Source organism: Falco biarmicus, chromosome 4 (genome assembly GCF_023638135.1).
Source record: "Falco biarmicus isolate bFalBia1 chromosome 4, bFalBia1.pri, whole genome shotgun sequence".
Classification (NCBI taxonomy): domain Eukaryota; kingdom Metazoa; phylum Chordata; class Aves; order Falconiformes; family Falconidae; genus Falco; species Falco biarmicus.
Genome location: NC_079291.1, coordinates 17,712,799 through 17,733,841, shown reverse-complemented (window position 1 = coordinate 17,733,841; position 21,043 = coordinate 17,712,799). Strand labels below are relative to the sequence as shown.

The 21,043-nt window shown below is 46.2% G+C and overlaps 1 protein-coding gene across 2 annotated transcripts in view; it reads left to right on the top strand.

The window, feature by feature from the left end:
* Nucleotides 1-7,783: 7,783 nt before the first annotated feature.
* The window catches only part of TRANK1 (tetratricopeptide repeat and ankyrin repeat containing 1), a 65,767-nt gene continuing 52,507 nt past the window's right edge, over nt 7,784-21,043 (top strand). Inside the window, exon 1 of one of the 2 annotated variants that reach the window (XM_056334909.1) lies at nt 7,784-7,872. Coding sequence is in view for 1 of the 2 variants with exons in the window: in XM_056334908.1 (XP_056190883.1) it covers nt 10,260-10,324 (65 nt within the window). In the remaining variant the exon portion in view is untranslated. Of the gene's footprint in view, nt 7,873-10,247; nt 10,325-21,043 lie in introns of those variants that run through there. The other variant, XM_056334908.1, reaches the window with a different exon arrangement.

Below are 21,043 nucleotides of genomic sequence, written 5' to 3'. Positions count from 1 at the left end.
TGCAGATCCTGCAACCTTTCACTTGTAACAGCACAAATGGTATTTACTTGGCTGCAGATTAAATCCTGACGCTTAGGGAAGGCACTGCTGTAGGCGAGGCATTCTGTAATTGTCCTCTGCAAACATACCAGAACATGACTTCCTATCTCTTCTTTTTATCTGACATTAAAAACTGTCACAAGCAGAATGCTTATGTAAATTAATCACACATTGGTAGGGAGGCAGTGTTTTCCATGTTCCTAAAATGGCATTAAAATGGAATTTGCGAGACCAAATTTATGCCTTTCTTTTCTTTTACAGTAACCGCAACATTCCATAGCGTTTAGATTTTTCCAAGGTACTGTTCACAATGCTGCTATTTTTTCTGATATTCTACTCATCTTTTCCTGTGAAACAAAATATCTTCCAGGCCAGTCAGGAAGTATGAAACTAGCCTCCTAGGTTTTTTCCTTCATTTTTGTAACCTATTTTCTGTGGAACTGTGTGTTCTGCAGAATTTAAGACTTATCTTTATAAAAGGTTTTGTGAGCTCTGGATGGTAACTTCTGTACAATGGTGTAATATTACTGCATAACATTGTATGTATTGTCACTGGGTTTTCTTTTCCTCTAGGATTTAGTATGTTATGAAAGCTCTGTTCCTTTGGCATAGTTTCAGCTAGAGGAAGATTAAGATGAAATTTAAAGGGCTATCTTAATATATAGAATTATTATATATTAATGGAAGTAAATTGAAGAATAAACATATTTTAAATTTTTTACAGGTCTCCTCATCTTAAGGTATAAGAAAGAAATTTTTTACAGTGTGAACAATCAGTCCCTGGAACAACCTCCCCAGGGATGCAGCAGAACCTGCATTGCTGGAGGTTTCCAAAATGCTACTCGGCAGGGTGCTAGATAACCTCATCTAGGCTCCCTCTCCCACCAAAGGCTGGATGAGATGAACTTTGAAGACCCCTTCCAGCCTGGGCTCTTTTTTTTTAAATTTTATTTTTATTTTATTTTATTCATTTTAATATTTATTTTATTATTTTTATTATTATTGCATGATTGGACTGCAGGGAAAAATAATTGTTTTCTAATACCCTCATTGGCAGTAAATGCTGGGGGTGTTTCAACTTAATCGTTATTGTGACGACTAAAAAGTGAAAAATCCCCATTTTGGTTTTGCTCTTTACCTTAAACAACTTATAAGAATGAAGGAAATACCTATGCTTAAGTTTCAGTACTGTAGCCTTTCCTTTAGTAGATTAATAGCTCCTGAGGGATGCCTGAGTCTCGGGCCATGAGCTTTCTGATGACTCCTGCATTCTGAACTTTCTAAGGTGAAAAAAAATGAAAAAATAAAAAATCATAAGGGTTTATTTCCAGAAAGAAGTGATGCAGGGGATAAACCATACCCTCTCAGCTCCAGTCAGTGACCTGCATGCTCTAAAATTTAGGAGGGACATTTTATTTAGTAAATATACAACTATTCTGTTGCTGGGTGGTATCTGGGGAATTTTTACCACCACTGTTCTCAGGGTCTTTAGTTTCTCTTCCATGAACATCAAGAGTAGCGAAAGCACCATGGACTTCACTCAACTGAGAATACACACAGGGTTTTGGATGCACAGAGGTTTGCACCACTGTGGCAACTGCACTGACATCAGTAACTGAATAAAAATGAAAAAAAAAAACCAAACAAAAAAACAACCCAAAACTGAATAAAAACTGAATAAAATCTGAATAATAACTGAATAAAAATGTGGTTTGCATGTGGTTTGCCCTCTTTGCCATGGCTGCCACTGGGATGGGGGAAGAAGGGAAGGAAGGGGAAATCATAAGAGGTGAAAAGAGGTTTTTGTGTCAGTGGAGGGCAAGTGGGCTGTGGAAGCTTTGCTGAATTTTCACTTTTGAGTTTCACTTCTGCAGAGAGACCTTGCTCCCAATGACAAGGAAGTCTAAAGCAGATAGCTACGTGCCCAGTCAGGGAGAGAACCTGTGCAACGATACGTGGCTGTTGTTTAGAGGAGCCACGTAACCAGAAGAGCATGGTGACCTGCAGAATTGCATAAAATTTGTATCACATTCTGCAGAGTATTCTGGGGTTTTTAGATAGTGTGATCTGCAGCATGGAATTTGGATTCTGTTGCCTGCTTGTGCTATAAATAAATAGATTCATAAGCCTGTGAGAGTGCTGTGGAAAGCTTGCTGAGATATTTGAATAAGTAGCATTCAGACATTAAATTAAAGAGATCCCCTCTGCTTTTGAAGGTAATTGGAATATATCACAGCTATACTGTCTTCCTCTAGTAGTATGACAGTAAATATGTAAAACAAATGTGCCTTTTTGGAGATAAGACTGTTTTCTCGACAAACTGGAATGGACACAAGGGCAATCTGTTTTCCACCACTTCTAAGTGACTGGGGTTGGGTATAGCACTTGGTAAAGAGTAAGTAATTCAAGAAGAGAAATTCTGTCAGCGACTCTGGAAAAAGGCAAAAGCCTAGATGCAAAGCAAGCAAGCAGTCGTGCAGCCGGAGGAAACGTCCTGCATGGATGGACGGACACCAAGGTGTGGTGGCTGGATGCTCAGTCCTGGACAGGAGTGGCCATGCCAGCCGTGCTGTACCCCTGGGAGGGAGGGGATCACACTGGCTCCCTTGGAAGTTCCTGGAGGATGGGGCAGCAGAAAGTGTCCTTTTTAGTAACCACTGTCATGAGTTGGTTTTGAGAGGTTGTGTCACATAAGGGGAGAAGAATAATTTGGAAAAGCTTTTTGCCCCTCTGCACCCATGACAGCCATGCCCGCTGTTGGCAGTAAAAATAAATACCTCCTGCTTAAAACTTGGCATGGACTCATTACACAAACAAACACAGAAAATCCTGCCAATCTCTTTTGGTGTGCAGCTAGCAGTCTGCTGGTGCTGAAACCTGGATGAGAACGTATTTTAGTTAGGTGTCCTGGTCAGCCTGCACAGATTCTTGTCCGCTCTCCTGAAGTACAAACGTCTCCTGGCCTTTGGGCATCTCTTCCTAGGAGCATTCGTCTTCCTCTCTGTCACCAAGCCTGTCACCTCTGTTTCTCATGAAGTAAGGCTCAGTGCCACTCTTGCTAAAATCCCATCCCATCCTCGGTGTTGTACATGAACACGTTTTTTGCTGATCATAGCTTTGCCTTCATGCTCCAAAGCAGCTGATGGCCCATTGCTACTGTTATTTTCATGATTGGCTTCATGCATCTCAGTTATCACAGGGGTTTTGGCATTCCCATATCATACCATCTGCAGGCGGGCTGCACCCCATTAGGACATACTGGTATGGAAGCATAGGGACATGGATCTGAAGTTGTTGGCTCAAAATTACCTGAACCAGAGCTGGGGCAGATTTATGGATTTACTTCAAAAGAATACAAAAGGATGTATCTTTGTTTTAGCATTATTATGGGTTTCTCCCAGGATAACTCATCTCTGACAACAAACCCCATGTTTTCATTTGTTCTGTTGCCACCAGCTGTTGGTTGCTCTTTCTCCAGATTCCTTTAGGTTCTGCTGCTGGGGACACTGAGCAGTCCCAGCCTGCACCAGTGAGCTTCAAGTAGTCCGTTTCCCCAAACCTTCATCATCATCTCTGTTCTCCACCTTCCTCTTTCCTCCTTTGACCCCACTCCTCCTTGCTCAGCTATTTTGTCTCCAAAACAAATAGGTTGAGACGACAGGTGCAGAAGGAACACATTTTTTTACCCTGGTCACACCTATTGCTCTCCCTACCCACTCTCTATTGCTCGCTTGGCTCAGTTTCTGCCTCTTGTAACAGTACTTGAACTGCTCTCGCAGGAGTGACCACACTTCATGTACACAGTCTTGAGCTGGCTGGGTTATTCCAAATTGTTTCACAGCCATAAAAGGAAGTAGTAAAGGAAGGTCAATATTGGTGTGGTACTAAATGAGGTTTATGCTTCTTCAGCTTTAATGCTGCTATAAATAGCTGGGTTAAAGTCTAGCTAAGAGTCATCCCTAGACCAGTCTCTCCATGCACAACAGGCCTTGTGATGTAGAAGAATATATTGCTTTCCTAAGAAGATACACAATGCTTGCTGTCACAGGACTCCAGGTCCCCACTCAGGACATACTGTGCCACAAATGTTTTGAGTGTAGAAAGAATAACACTGAAAAATGGCTGTGCTGGTAGCAAACACAAGAGGAACAAAAAACTTTGTCTTGGAAAGAGCACCAGAAATTGTGTGTGGATCACTGACAACTGCTTGTACAACCATACAGACCTCTTCTAAGAGGCCTGTAAAATGCCTTAATAGGCACTCAGGTGGTTTACAAGTATACTAGCCTGTATGATGCTGACACAGGCAAGGTTAAGCAGTCAGGCTTTAAGGAAAAGGAGTACCAGGAAGGGATATCAGGCAAGAAACATTAGGCAGAGGGTTTTTTTTCAGCATTTGGGCAACTAGAAGCAAAATAATAAAACAGGCATGCATTTGCCATTAGTTGTGTTGCATTATCCTTTACTTATTATGTGCTTAAGATTCCACTAAAAGTTGTTTTAAAACTATTATTCTGAAGCACCTGATTTCTCTGAGACCTTTTTCTCGACCTCAAAAATAAACTAGAGTAAACAGAAGTTCATCAGTGGTATTACTATGTCAGTTTGGAGATAGAAAGTCAAGGAAACATTCTGAATTAGTCATCCTGGTAGAAGCTGTGACTTGGATATGTCCATGAAACCACACTTACACCACAAGCTCTTGCCCTTATAGCTGTAAAAAGACGCTGTTTATGGCCAGTGCATTTTTGTTGACTCTCTCGTGTGGGCCAGTTATACCAGGAAAAACATGTTTTTCCATGTATGGTGTCAGGCAGCAGCAAGGGCCAGCTGCTCCCCAAGGGATGAGGAGATGCGGGGATCCCCAGGGGACCAGCTGGGCAGGGGCTTCCCCAGCCAGGGTCCATCCATGAACCCCCAGTGAGGGAGCTGGGCAGGCTGGGGAGCAGCTGGGTGCAGCCCCCAGCCCAGGGCATTGGGCAGCTCCGTGGGGACAAGCTGAGACCAGGATGGGACATCAGCCTGTGGGTGGGAGTCAAGATCAGGCTTGGGGAGGGAATATACATAATGTCAGACACAGCCCCGTGATTGCTGGGCCTATGGGCTGGGGGGGACAGCCAGGTGAGGTTGGTCAGGGGTGACCCCAGGGCCCTGACGTATGGGATAGTTTACTTGGGTCCTTGTAAGTAAGACCTTGGAGAGAGAACAATGTCTGTTTACCATTTCAGGTTGCGTCAGTGTCGGGTGCATGTTGCCGCTACAATAGATGCAGACCTTCAGTTGGGAGCCAGTTGTGCATCCCACCAGATGCAGGCCTGTGGTACGATGCAGTAATATCTGAGCCAGGCTCAGTGCTGTACTCTCAGGAGCCAGGAGGTGCTGCCTGCTCAGGAAAGCAAGAGCTGCCGGTGGAGTAGCTCCCCCAAGCTCAGCACAGCTGAGGGCTTGCGACACAGGCTGCAACTCTCTTTCCTGGATGTGTTACGAAGGGTGTTCTTCCCCTCAAAGTGAGGTTTTCCCATCACTGTGAAAGGAGCAGAGCTAAAAAACATGGTTTCTAGCATCAGCCTTGTGCCAAGGCCCATCCCTTCTGTGCACCTCCATCATGAACTCTGATGCACGGGTTTATGTGTGGAGTGACAAGGATGTGGAAGGATCTGTTACTCACTCTCCCATCCAAAATAAATGTTTTCCCTTGGAAATGGCCCCACACCAACGCCTCTACTCTACAGCTGCCACAAAAGGGATGTAGGAGCTAGGTAGAAAGGGCTTTATACATAATTTTATGCTGCCTTGTGGGACTTCACGAGCACCTCCCACCAGTGCTCCTTCTGCACCAAAGCACGCTGCATCACCCAGCATGTCTAACTAGTTACTTGTTGGAGTGCCTGTGCACTCAGACACGCAGTACTGCCTCCTGAAGTCACCATTTCCAGTTTCTGTTCCTTCTCCTCTTGTTTAGAACCAGGAAACAATTAATTTGCAGACTCAGTAATTCACTGGCAATGTGCGTGCGTGGCAGGGATGCACGACGCGAGAAGGAAATGCCCCGCTGCACACCAGCAAAAGGCTTAGACGCTGCCAAGTATCATTTTTACAATGGAGTTTAAAAAAACAGTTTCATTTTCAGTCTGTGACTGGCTGGACAGACACACCCATGGTCGACAAACAGATGTAGTAGCAAAGACTGTTCTGCCAATGTTCAGGTCAGAGTCCCTTGCAAGCCACAAAGCAGTGCCTTCCGCTTTCTGCATCAGAATTGGAGTGGGATGGTCCTTGGTTTCTCTGCGCTGATGTGAAACACCCCTAAATAACAATGATAGGAAGTTCAGAGGTTACATGAAATGCCAGCCACATCAGTTCGCATCAGCCACCCGTTACTCTCAACTTCTATATTCTGTTGATTCACACAAGCGCTTTTACTGGAGTAAGAACTGCAAAATCCCACCCGTGGACTTTGATTTCTTTAAGTCTTAAGCAAACAAGATCACACTGGGGAGCATGCAGTTTTCCCACTTCTTATGGATGGCAGCTCCAAAACAACAGTTGTGTTGTGGCTGTACTTTTGATTGGGTTTTTTTTGTTGTTTTGGGGGGGGGGTTTGTTGTTTTGTTTTGAAAGTGCCTTTGCCCCCTTATTTTGATGCACTCTGCTTGCAGCAAACTGATAAAAACAACCACTCTAAGGTTAGCATTACTTCATTTCTCCAGTCCCTAAACGGGTAGCAGGACGATTTATGTGAAAACTCAGCATGGAGGACAGATGATTAGGAGAAATTCATTTTTGTATCAGAATGTGGTGGGTTGACCTTGGCTGGATGCCCACCGAGCTGCTCTACCCCTGCTCCTCCTCAGCAGGACAGGAGGGGGAGAAAATAAGATGGAAAAACCCTCGTGGGTCAAGATAAAGGCAGTTTAATAGAGCAAAAGCAAAGGCTGTGCGGGGAAGTGAGGGGAAACAAAAGGTGTTCTCTATGGCCCATCAGCAGGCGATGTTCGGGAAGATGTTCCCGGCAAGATGGGCTACAGGGTGCGGGGCGGCTGCCGGGGAAGGCAGCTGCTGTATTAAGGGATGCCCCCCTGCCCTCCTCCTTTCTCTTGGCTTTTATTGCACAGCTGACGCCGTACGGTACGGAATACCCCTTGGATCGGCGGGGGTCCCCTGCCAGGACCTGCCCACCCCAGCGCCGGCTGGGGGAGGCGGGAGGGAGCGTGGGGGCTGTGCCCAGCACCGGTGTGCAACCAGCACCTTCTCAGTACCGGTAGAGCACACGGTGCTGGGGGGGCTGCTGGAGGGGGGCGGTGCGTGTGTGTTAACCCCATCCCGGGGCCGGCGCAGGGGAGACGGGCGGACGGCCGTGCCCGGTGGCCGAGAACCACGCCACGAGGACCGCGGCCCACGGGAGGGTGAGGCTGCCGCGCGGGGCGCTGGGGGTGCTGCCCGGCCAAGCGGAGCCCTCGCTCCCGGGGCTGGCGGCGCACCGCCGCGCACCGAGGCGGGGCCGGTCCCCCGGGCAGGGGCTGCCTGGCGGGGCGGCCGGTGGCGGGGCGGGGCGGGGGGTGGGGGTGGCTCTCCCCGCTTTCCGCGTGTGCCCGAGGCGCCGCTACGTCACTTTTTACAGAAGCACCCTGAGATGGCGGCGCGGTGCCGCCCCGCGCCCGTGACCCCCGCCCCGCGGGGCGGCGCCTTCGCGGTTTCGATTCCCCGCGCGGCGCGGCGCGAGCGGCGGGGGCGGGGCGAGGGCGGGGCGGGGGCGGGGCGCGGGGGCGCCCGTGTTTAGAGGCGGTGGCCGGTACCCGCGGCCCGGGGCTCTCGGCACGCGGCGGCCGGCAGGTACGTGCGTCCGTGCGCTGCGACCCCCGTCCTCGGTCCTCCCCCCTCCCGGGGTTTGTGCGCGGGGGGCGCAGCGGCTGCCCCGCTCCCGCCAGCACGGCGACGCCGCCGCGTGTCTGCGGCCGCAGCGTGCGGGGTTTTGGGGGGTGCGTGTGATGGAGCGCCGCCGCCGGGCTGCCCCCCCCGCGCCCCTCCGCACCGCGCGGTTCTTCGCGCACCGCGGGGCCCGTGGGCGGCGCTGCGGGAGCCGTGGCCCCTCGGGCCGGCGCCCCAGCTCGGCGGGGCCGGCGGAACCCGCGCTGCCGCGGAGCGGGGGTGCTCGCAGCCCGGGAGCGGGGCCGTGCTTCCCGGGCGCGGGGGGGCTGTGCCGGCTGGGAGCCCCGCCAGGGAATGTGTGGGGAGCTTGAAGGAGGGAAGCGCGCGTTCCTGCTGCTGCAGGGCATCTGTGTGTGGGGGGTGTTAGCCAGGTACGGCTTGCACCGAGGAGCTGGGGGGAGGTGTGGTGGAGTGGCCGTGCCTGGAGAGAAAAGAGGGAGCCCGTTCGGCACAGCCCTGAGCTGGGCATTGCCTTCGATGGGCTTGGAGCCATTCCCTGAAAAGCAAAAGTCGTGTACGAGGTCGTGGAGCGGTCACCGGACAGAACAGGCTTTTGCATTTGGAAAGGAGTTTGGGCACAGCGCACGCTTCAAAAAAAACACCACCCCAAACCCAACCACCAAACCCCAAAAGATCTCTCATCATTCTCTGTGGGTTTTTTTACACAATTTACAGAAGAATAGCATGATGTTGATAGAGTGACTTTGCTGCAAATGGGAAGAGGCTTTGCTTTCCCATGAAAACACGCAGGAGGGAGTGTTTCCTGCCAGTGTTTTTACCAACACGCAGTTAAACTTCTCAGGCGTTGGCTGTGAATGGAAAACCTCGCTGTTAGGGGAATCTTCCTGTTTGGGGTTTGTTTGTTGGTTTTGTTTGTTTTTCATTCCAGATGCAACACCATCTTGAGCTAATGTATACAAAGGAAATACTGAGGCTGTTTGTTGCTGTTGCTTTCTGACCCGATCAGCTCTGTTTGATGACAGGAACATTGCTAGGCTGAGCAAACAACTGCAGCAGGGTCAACGCCTCCCTCCTGGACTGAGTTAGGTCTTGTATGGCTGAGCTAGATCAGGGATTTCAAGACTGTTGTTGTTTCGGAGGATAGAAGCAGGGTTAACTTTTTCCACTGTTTTGTGAGGTTTTGGGTGTTTTTGTGTTGTACAAAAGTGATGCCGCTGTGTAGACAGAATACTGAACGTGCTTTGGCATTGGTTTTTCCGTATGTAAAGTGGAAGATTCAAGTCCTTTCTTCGTTTACTGGAAGTCATAAGTATGTACACACAGTTGTTTTTTTTTCTTGAAAACACAACTCCACACTTGCTTTAACCGTATGGTTTCTTTGGTATAACTTGTTACTGGTTGAGTTACAAAGAGGGGAAGATCATTTGAAACTGAAAGCAAAAAAGCCCTGTTTTGTTTGACTTTACAAAACAGGATGTGCTGGGGAAGAAGGCCAGACCTGTCACTGGTGCAAACCGCAAAGCAGCCTTCAGCGAAAGCTAGTCCATATGTGCTTGGTGTGAGTTCAGCTTAGGAGGAACAGAGGGAGGATGTTCAGAGATGTCACCTGTCCTGGTTTTGGCTGGGAAAGAGTTAATTTTCTTCCTAGCTGCTGGTACAGTGCTGTTTTGGATTTAGGATGAGACTAATGTTGCTAACACACTGATGTTTTAGTTATGGCAAAGAGGTGTTTACGCGAAGTCAAGGACTTCTCAGCTTCTTCTTCTGCCCTGCCAGTGAGGAGGCTGGAAGGAGACACAGCCGGGACAGTTGACCCCAACTGGCCAGAGGGATATTCCATACCATACAATGTGTCATGCTTGGTATATAAATTAAGGGGAAAGGTGGCCTGAGGCTACTGCTCAGGAACTGGCTGGGTATTGGTCAGTGGGTGATGAGCAGTTGCATTGTGCATCACTTGTTTTGCGAATTCTAATTCTGTGATGATGACTATTTTCGTTTCCTTTTCTGTTCTACTAAACTGTCTTTATCTCAACCCACAAATTTTACTACTTCTTAAAATTAATTTCTCTCCCTCATCCTGCTGCAGGGCAGGGGGGTGTGGGTGAGTGGCTGTGTGGTATTTAACTGCCTGCTGGGTTAAATCACAACACCACCTAAAATCCAGGATAATGTGTCATGCCTTTGTGGGAGGACCTTTGTTGCCAAATTAATCAGCAGCATGTTGAGGTCTTGCCTATAAATTGGAAGACCTGTGATTTTATTTTTTTTTTGTTGTTGTCTTTCAGTGGTGTTATTTTTCCTTGTAATTTCTCTAGGGGGCTTTCAAAATGTCGTGTAATTTTAGTGACATGAAGATACCTTATGGATGGGCTCAGGACATGCCAGGTAGTCTGTAAGTGCCAGTCTGTCAAGTTTGTTTCCCTCTTCATGGGTTTCATTCATTCTACAGGGAGCACTCATGGTGTAAAGCAGGTACAGAGCTGGTGTCATGGTTGTATGCACCCATCTTGTTTTGTGGAAAGTATTGTCTTGTTCTTGGTGATGTGCTTTTGATTTGCATTTCCTTGCTATGTTGTTTCCTAGCCCTAGAACCTTTCCTGTGTGCAAGTCAACCACACATCCCTATTCTAGAGGACTTACTTGTAACATTTCAGTAGCGTCCTTGTATTGAGGTTTTGCTTGGATTGCTGTGAGACGGCAGGGCTGGCCCAGTACTTCTGGTGGTCTTTGGGTCCTGTTTCTGTGGTCTTGTTTGCTTGTTATGTGTCTGCAGAGGAACAGAGCTGCTAACCGGTGTCAGCTATACAAGTGTGTTATGTGGCTGGCTGGAGATGTTGGGCAGCTGGGCTTAGTTATTAATGTTACATATCTGCTATTAGTTAGAATTAATTAACCACATTTGATTAGGAATATAGTTATAAGAAATATTTTAGTGGAGTTTGTGTTTGCATAGCAACAGACAGCTACTATGAAATCCTTTGTACAGCCCCGTACCAAGGCTGAAAGAACAGGTCAGAATCACCTAGTAGGAGTTATTAGAACTTAGATAACAGACTTAAGATTAAAGATGATTGGATACAGTATTTATGTGTAGACTAGGAGAAAGCATTGAGATGTCAAAATGTAGAATTAATGGGAACTGGGGAGAGTCGACTGGAACAGCTTGTAGTTACCTGCCAAGAAACAAGTAAATGTAGGTAAAAGGTAATTCTGGCAGGGGGTAGCGTGACCACAGACTCATGTACCACCTACCCGAATAATACCCCAGACCCACTTCCAGACCTTTTTAACCTTTACTGCGCAGAATCGGATATGGGAGGAGAGTATGTTAATGAATTTTGGGAAATATTATGTTTATACATGAATACTTAATGAATATGTATGAATAAGTTCTATATAAGGTGTGTGATTTTGAAACTTGGTGTGCGTTGATCGTGAGAGGACTGACTCACGCACCTGGTTATTAATAAAGAAGTGTCTGCTTATCTGCATCACATTGGTGTTGATAAGTTCTTTATTCTGAGATTTCAGTAACAGTAATAACTGCTTTATAACAGTTTGCTTAAATGGAAACCAATGTACAGTGGAGGAGGAGGACCCTGGGAGGTCATTCAGGCCAGCCCTGTCCAGAATAGGGTCCTAGGCCAGAGCTTGAGTTTTCTTGTGTTTCTGTTCCACTTGCCCTGCTTATTTCATGCAGACCTTGCACACATCTCTTCCTTATCTGGTCTGTATGTAGCATTTTAGGTATTAGCAGGCCTTTGAGATGTCTGTGCTAATGATATCCTGGGGTGAATTTGCCAAATATTGATAAGGATGTATGTCTTGTTTCTGACAATGTCTGTGCTGTACCATCGTTAATTTACTACAGAGTGTGTTTCCAGGGGAAAGCTTGGAGTGAAATGAAGAGCAGCCTGGGGTGTTCTGTCTCACTTGGTGTGCCAGCAGCCATTTAATTTCTTTTGAAAGCACAGCCTGAACTGAGAAGTCTCACAGCTGACTTTCAAAATACAGATGTAGCACTTGCACGCTAGATCCAATGCAGGTACAGATCCTGTCTCAAGAGTGAGATGTGCTTTGTCCTGGCAAGATGCACTGCTTCAGGGTGCTACTGCACTGGTGGAGCTACAGAAAGGTCAGCTGAGTTCCCCGAGTACTGGCTGAACACTTAGGAGGGAAGGGTGTCTGCAGAAGCAAAACTCTCTAAGTGGTATTTAGGGTTGTTTGTTTTCTGTTACGGGGGATCGTGTTCAGGTCTCCAGTTCAGACTGAAACAACCTGATAGTTTTTTCTCTATTTGTTTACCTAGGCAATTGTTTTCTTTGTCCTTTTGGAGGCAAACGCAGCTACAGAGACGGTGGTCTTCACCTCAGGAGTACTGCAGTGCGTAGGATGGTGGCTGCCCATAGGGCCCAGGAACAGCAAAGATACTCCATTTGGTCCAATTTGTGCTAAGGTCAGGGCGATGTGCCCTGATCAGAAGCTATCGCTATGCTGCTCTGATTGCCCTGATGTTTCAGATTTACTCTGGAATCTCATTCTTTGTTTTCAAAGTGGTGCTGGCTTTTACTGGGAGCAAGGGGTCCTCTGGCATTTCCAAGCTCTTATAGAAATCTGGCAAGGTGACTTGTGAAAGAAATGTTTCTTTTGTTTCATAAGGCAGAGTGAGAATCTTATGTAATGATAGTCTATCCCTAGCTATCTGAATATATCCCTAACGACAGGGATGTCTAATAAGAAGCTTTCTAAGTGGTATACTTTTCATTTGAGTTGACCAGCTTCTCCAAGATGAGCTGACGTATTTTACAAGGGCTGAACGTGCTTTTCATGAGATACTGGCTGGACATTCAATTAAAATTTTCAGATAATCACAAATACCACAGCAACTCTTCCCAGACTGAACAGATCCATGAGGGTGGCCATGTCTAAATCCCAGCTTCTTTCCCCTTTTCTGTGTGAGATTTTCTAATGTATCTTATTATGGCCTGTTCAGTTAAAACCTGTTCATCCTGATTGCAAAACTTGTATTTTTGTCTCTGCTATTTCTCCAAGGCCACCTCTGAAAATACAGGTGTGGGTTGTTGGGGGTTTTTTTGCGCACCATTTCAGCATTCATTGGAAAAACAAAGCTCCTGAAAAAAGTACGTTTTTTTTCTGCTTTTCACTGTCATGGTTATGTTTATATGCAATGTTGTGGTTTAACTCCAACTGGCAACTAAGTACTATGCAGCTGCTCTCCACTCCCCCCTACCTCCGGCTGGTGGGATGGGGAGGAAGAGACTTGGAAAAAGGTAAAACCAGTGAGCTGGGATAAGAAGAGCTTAATAACTGAAGTAAAACATAATAATTGTAATGAAAAGGGAGATAGCAGAAAGAGGGAGGAATAAAACTCAAGAAAAACAAGTGATGCACAGTACAGTTGCTTACCTCCTGCTGACCGATGCCCAGCCAGTCCCCCAGCAATGATTGGCAGGTCCCAGCCAAACTCCCCCCCACTTCATATACTGAGCATCATGTTCTGTGGTGTGGAATATCCCTTTGGCTAGTTCAGGTCAGCTGTCCTGGCTCTGCTCCCTCCGGTGGTCTCGCCCACCTGCACACTGGCAGAGCATGGGATACTGAACAGTCCTTGGCTTAGGGTAAGAGCTACTTTGTAACAACTAAACCATCAGTGTGTTAGCAACATTATTCTCATCCTAAATCCAAAATGCAGCACTGTACCAGCTACTAAAAAGAAAATTAACTCTATCCCAGCTGAAACCAGGACAACGCATTCAAAGGAGGCTGCTGTGTTTTGTTCTTTGTTAGGTGCTGTTGCTGGGAAAGCATATAAAACTAGCTAGCAGGCAGAGCATTGCCTCTTCAAACCTGCTAGAGCTGTCTCATCCTCTATTTTCCCCTCTCTTCTTGGGCCTGCCCTGACATTCACGTACATCTGTACCAGGACATACTGAACATGGCATTTGGAAGAACTATATGCAGTGTCCTTGCATACATAGCCCTGCAAGGACTGCCTGGATGGACGGTACCAGTGGTGGGCACGGGGCTGGAGGGGTCACTCTTGATGTAGCAGGTCAGGGTGACACGGCAGTTCCTTTTGGCTGGCACTTGGAGCCAGCATACTTTTGTTGGGCAAGAGCTATTGAGAGCCTGGAGGTTTCCTGATGAGAAAACATGAATTAATCAAATGCTGATGCAAAGTATTTAGTTGTCACTTGACTACAGTTTAGATGGGGTGTTGGGCTTTTTCTCTCCCTACCTGTTGGTGCCAGTTGGTAATGTCTGCCTATTAGGTTAAGGGGGAAGAAAGAAAAAAAGATTTATTCCTCTGATTAACAGGAATGAAGAATGTATGGTCTTTAGAAGTCATATTTCCTGGAAATAAGGAGATGCTAATTTTTCACCACTATTTTAATTCAGATGCAGAGCTACCCAGTTTGCTATACTTCACTTGTTGCTTGCATCATAGAAAGCTACTGTGCCTCCAGAATAAAAATGTTACTCTACCACTGAGTAATGCTATAGGGACAGAACTTCAAAGCTTAACTTTCAGTATCAACAATAATTAAAAGCACGGCTGTGTTGACCTTCCACTTTTTCTCTGTGAATAAGCAGTGTCACACAGTTTCTCTTTTAAACCATGTAAACCAGATGCAGACAGAACATACCGCTTGGGTTTGCGCTGAGATTTATAAAGTTTATAGTATTGCCAACTTCGGATGTTTAGAAAGCACAAGCTGGCGTCTTGAGACTGATAGCTGGTGTAAGGAATGCAGCCTTTTTCAAGAATGACAAATGGGTTTTCTGGGCAGTCTCTGTGCTTTCAAGCTTATCTGCTGAAGTGAGAGGAGTCAAAACTCGGCCTTGTAAACCCCCAGAGCTGCCCTGCTTCTGAGGATAAGCCTGACTGCAGCAGTTCAGTGGGACACTGACCATCACAGTAACGTAAGACTTGGCAACGTGAAGTAAATGGGAATTTTGCCCACTGGCAGCAGTAGGGGTTGGAGCTGATAGTTTCTGACTTAACTGTGTAATCTTTTGTTTTACTACTTTGAGTAAAAATCAGTTTCATTTTGCTGTCACAGCCATGCTGGTGGCCTCAGGAGCCATAAAAAACCTGAACAGAACACACCATCTTGTCTGGTCTTTTTTTGTTTGTATTTTTCTTTGAAAGACAAGGTCTCAGCAATGCACTGTGAGGGGTCTCCCAGACTTTAGGGTGTCCCTGCACATTTATGTATTTCATGGACTCTATAGCTTAGGAGAAATACCTGCTTTACAAGGGGAACCTGGCTTACTCTACTGTGGCTGGCAGGAATGGAGGAATTGTCTTCATAGTAGCTTGATATGGTGCTGTGTCTTAAATTTGTGACCAAAACAACACTGATGACACAGTAATCTTCTAGCTGTTGCTGAGCAGTGATTGCATAGCATTGGGGTCTCCTCAATTTCTCACGCTGCCCCCCCAGCAAATAGATTGGGGGTGCACAAGAGGTTGGGAGGGGACATAACTGGGCAGATGACCCAAACTGACTGAAGGGATAATCCATGCCATGAAACATCATGCTGAGCAATAAGAAGGGAGAGGAGGGGGCTTAGGGAGATCAGCTGTCCTTAGCTCGGGAACTGGCTGGGCATTGGTCTGTATGTGGGAGGTGGTGAATGACTGCCTTTGTGTCACTTGTTTTCTTTCTCTCTTCTTCCACTTTTGCTTATTAAACAATTTTTATCTTGACCCATCAGTTTTCTTGCTTTTACCTGTCTTTTAATCTTTCCCCATCCCACTGAGGGTGAGGGGGGGAAGCGAGTGCTTGGCAGCCAGCTGCGGTTAACCCTTGGCATGACAAAAATCTTTCTTTAGATACATATTCAGATGCAGCTGTGACCTTTACCTGTGACAGTTAAGTCAGAGTAACAAGCAACATTTTTGTTTATTGCTTGCCACGCTTGGTAGACTTTATATAATAGGTCAACTGATTTTGAGTTAAAATTATTTATGCTTCAGGAAGATGTTGGGCAATAGCAAGCCATGCTGTGCTAGCCAGCACAGCGATTCTTTTGGATCATTAATTTGGATGTCAGATTTGCATGCCTGTGTATCTCTTGGGGCTGCAAACTTGGATGTAGTTGCTAAAGCCTGCAGCAGATATCCCAGTTATTCAAATGACCTACGGTTTGAAGTTTTGGCTGGGAAGCTTCAGTGCTGGGAAAGAATGGGAATTTGTGTTCTGTTGGAAATCCTGCTGCCTGGAGTGGGGAGGGGCTACCACCTTCAGATCTGAAGCAGGGAGCCCAGTTCCAGAATTTCTCAGCATGGGACACATTTGAAAGTCCTTTTAAAATGTTTGTTTCAATTGATGATCTCTTGCTGTATTGTGGGAAGAACAGTCCTTTAAAAGCCTTGTAAATACCTTTTATTTGTAATTGTGCTTTAAGTGCATTCCAAGGAAAAGTAATGTAAATATAAGTCTGGGTAAAAATTTCATCCTAAGTAGAAATATAGCTGCCTTTAAAAAAAAAAAAAATCTATTGAAATTCAGCTATGATTTAGAAAACCACAGGTTCATGTGTGTTCCTACGTGAATAAGCTCCTGTATAGCTGAGCTGTTTTGGTATTATTCTTGGTGATACTAATTTATCTAACCTTCTGATGCTAAAAAGTTGAATTGCAAAAATGAGGTAGAACCATCTTTTAGCACTAGCTTTTTATTCTTTGCACTGTTCTGTTCTCCTTTTCTTCACCTTGGTAGTGCTCGTACTGTGCAGTGTAAAAAAAAAAAAAAAAAAGTCCTGCTTCTGCTATCCAGACAGTGAACAAGTGTAACTCATAAGTAGTGTTTTGTCCAAGTTTCAGCTGGGATAGAGTTAATTTTGTTAGTATCTGGTGCAGCGCTGTGTTTGGGACTTGGTGTAAAACCAGTGTTGATGGCACGCTGCTGTTTTTGGTTGTTGCTGGGTTGGTGTTTGTACCGGGTTGGGGACTTTTTGGTTTCTCAGGCCTTGCTGGCGGGAGGGCCGGAGGGGACACAGCCGGGTCAGCTGGCCCGAACTAGCCAAAGGGGTATTCCATACCATGGGATGTCATGCTCGGTATATGGTGTGGAGGGGGGATGTTGGCCAGGGTGGGGGGACCGTTGCTCAGGGGCTGGCTGGGCATCGGTCAGCGGGTGGTGAGCAGCTGCACTGTGCATCACTTGTTTTCTTTTCTCCTTTCCCCTTGGATTTCATTCCTCTCCCCTTCTCCCTCCTTTTCATTATAACGTTGTTGTTATTATTATTTTTCTTTTGTTTTGGTTTTATTTCATAATTAAACGGTTCTTATCTTAACCCTTGAGTTTTACATTCCTTTCCAATTCTATTCCCCATTCCTCTGGGTGTGGGGGGAGTGAGTGAATGGCTGCATGGTACTTAATTACAGGCTGGGGTTAAACCACAACATATTTTTAAATTGTTTACTGTGTGCATGTTGCTTAATGAAGTGATGAATGAATTTGCTGAGGGTAGCTATCATCATTACTCCTCTAACATGACTGGTCATTGTACCTCCCTCATGGAGATGGGACCTATTTTTTGTTAGTTTAGTTTATAGCCAGAAATTATCTGTTCTTGGTGCTTTGCTGGAATTAGGAAGGTGATGTTTGGATTGCAGACATCATCACAGAGTGTTTATTTGCTTAATTAAGACAAAACTATTGACAGGCCTTTTCCCAGCCAGCCTGAAGCAGTCTGGATCTGAGCTTTGCGGTTGCACCTGGTTCTTCTGCTGTTGGCTCTTCAGAGGTGTGGGCTGCAGGTGTCAACCTACCAAACACCTCTTGCACTCGGATAAATGAGGGAGGCACAGTGTCATCCATAGTGTGCCTCTTCATGCCTCTGTGTTCACAATACGGTACTAATTCTGAACATTTCAGGTTCATAATGAGGAGTACTATAGAGAAAATATGTTGGTAGTATTTCTTGGTTGGTCTGTAGGTCCATATACTTAACAATGCCTAGCTTGCTTGGATGTGAAGAGATCTTGCAAATGGTGGACTGGTTTTGGCTGGGAAAGAGTTAATTTTCTTCCTAGTAATAAGTGCTGCATTTAGGATTTCAGACTAGAATAATGTTGATAACACACATATGTTTTAGATGTTGCTAAGCAGTGTTTACACTAAATCAAGGACTTTTCAGCTTCTCGTGCTGTCCTACCAGCAAGGAGGCTGGGGGTGGGGGCTGGGGGAAGCACAGGAAGCTGGGATGGGACACAGCTGGGACAGCTGACCCCAGCTGGCCAGAGGGATATTCCATACCATACAACATCATGCTCAGTATATAAATTAGAGGGAAGGCTGGCCAGAGGCTGCTGCTCAGGAACTGGCTGGGCATTGGTCAGTGGGTGGTGAGCAGTTGCATTGTGCATCACTTGTTTTGCATATTCTAATTATTATTTCCCCTTCTTTTTTGTCCTGTTAAACTGTCTTTATCTCAACCCACAGTTTTACTTTTTTTTAATCCCATTCTCTCCCCCATCCTGCTGGGGGTAGGAGGGGAGGGGAGTAAATAAGTGTCTGTGCGGTGTTTAGCTGCCTGCTGGGTTAAACTACAACAGTCCTTTCTGGCACCCAGTGTGGGGCTCAGAGGGTTGAGATAACAACAGATATGACCAGAGAATGTTAAAACAAATTAATACAATGAATGCTTAAAACAAATTTAATAGTCATAGTCACAATGTTGATTTCTTTGCTTCCAGAACTCTTGTTCTCAGAGTTGCATTCTGTGCATTACTTGCTGTATATGTTGTGCTGTTTATCACCCCTGGGGGCTGGGTTAAGGTTATGATATTGTACTCTGTAATACAAATTATGATGTGATGCTGGTCATGAGACTGACCTGGTATTTGTGCTCAGCATTGCCATTATCTCTGTACTTCAGGGGCCATCTCTCGGAAGCTATTAATCATTACATTTTTTACCTTTTCTCCTTGGAGAGCTGACCTATGGGGGAGGCAAGGGGGGACATTTTCCCCATCTCCTTCACCTTCTCTTCTCCTCCAGGCTAATTACAATAGCTCTTGAGAATTTTGAATGTCATTGGAGTGTTCAAACTGGCACGTTCCTATTGATGTATCTTCTACTCCTGAATGGGTTTCAGGTCTTGTTTAAAGTTCAACAGCTATTTAAGAATACCACCCAGAGATCTGCCCTGAGGCTGGATAGTTATGAGTGTCAGGGTGTGTGGGATAGTATGGGCAAGTACCTAGGGCAGTTGGGCACCTCCAATGTTGTGGAACTTCACCCCTGAACAAGTGCAGAATTCTGAAAAACAAATAAACTATTTGGAAAAAGTATGCTGTCACCCTGGCCATTCCAGAGTGACATAAATCACTGCAATATGGTGGGACCTGGCCCATGCCTACTGAGCCCTGTTCAACCTATTCAGTATCCTCAAGGGGAAGAGAAGGTCTCTAGATGTGACAACAAAGTGGTGGGCACTGCAGCTGCTCCAGCCCTCTGCAGATGGACCAGAGAACCAGCCTGTGCTGGTATCAGTTGCCCCTGTGCACAAGAAGAAATAATGGAAGCAAAAGTCAGCTCATCTAGTAAAGGAAGAAACTCTTCCCTTACTAAGTGAAGAAGGGGATGAGGCAGACTACTGCAAAGCAGGGCCATCATGAGAGCAGGAGGAGGAAGAGGCAGAGACTGAGCTCATGAACGAGACAGTAACCACCTGATCCCTATCCCTGAATGAGCTGAGAGATATGTGAAAAGATTTCAGCTGTCATCTGGGTGAGCACACTGTCACTTGGCTGCTCCGATGGTGGGGTAATGGGGCCAGTACCCTGGAATTACAGGGTAGAGAAGCCAAGCAGCTGTGATCCCTTTCTAGGGAAGGGGACATTGACAAATGGAAAGGGGCACAAGTGCTGAGCCTCTGGAGGTGACTCCTGTCAGATATCAAGGATTTCCTTAAGTGTCACCCAGGCAAGTGGACCACTGTGAGAAGGGTATGCAGTACCTGAGGGAATTAGCTGTGCAGGAGGTGATTTGTGATGACCTGAACAATGATCAGTTATCTAAAGACCCAGATGAAGTAGAGTGCACTGACCCATGTGGTAGAAGTTTGTATGGGGTGCACCGTTGCCATATGCCAACTCAATGGCAGTAATGACCTGGAAAGATGGAGAGAGACAAATGGTGGATGAATTGGCTAGCCAACTCTGGCAATACAAAGTCTCTCTTCTTCCTTATGGGCTTGCATCTCAGCTGTGGAGAAACTGTCGTGGTTTAACCCCAGCTGACAACTAAGTACCATGCTTTACTAGTGGGATGGGGAGGAGAATTGGGAAGAAGGTAAAACCTGAAGGTTGAGATAAGAACAATTTAATAATTGAAATAAAATAATAATGATGAACAGGGGAGAGGCGTAAAATCCAAAGGGAAGGGAAAAAACAAGTGATGCACAATAAAATTACATACCACCTGCTGACTGATGCCCAGCCAGTTCCTGAGGAGCAGTTGGCCAGCCCTGGCCAGCTCTTCCCGGTTTGTACATTTAGCATGATGTTCTGTGGTGTTGAATATCCCTTTGGCTAGTTTGGGTCAGCTGTCCTGGCTGTGCCCCCTCCAATTTCTTGTGCACCTCTGTGGAGTGGCTGGAAGACAACGGACGTATTATGAGCAATCCAGACTGAATAACTTGGTTGTAATAACAGGCCGCAGCCCTAACAAGCTGCAGGTGTTGTGAAGGACATGTACAAGGCCAGGGGAGATAGGGAGGCTGTGTGTTTGTGGAGAGATGGGGGAGTTGGATGGAAAGATGAGAAAAAACAGGATGCCTGCACAAGGGGGGGAGCAGCGTGTGGGCACCACACTGGGACCAATCATAAGGGAGGTGGAAGTGTGGAGTGAGTAGTTTTAACCTATCACTTTTTACATAACAAAGCCTACATAGCATGTTTATCTTTTGCTGAGACTATAAATTGCTGTAAGTCTTTTAATAAAGTGGCACTAACTTGATCACATTGATTGTATAAGTTGTGTCCGAGCTTTCTGCATCAACACCCCTCCAACCTTCTCACTGGCAGGGCCTGAGAAACTGAAAAGTCCTTGGCTTTGTATGAACATTACCT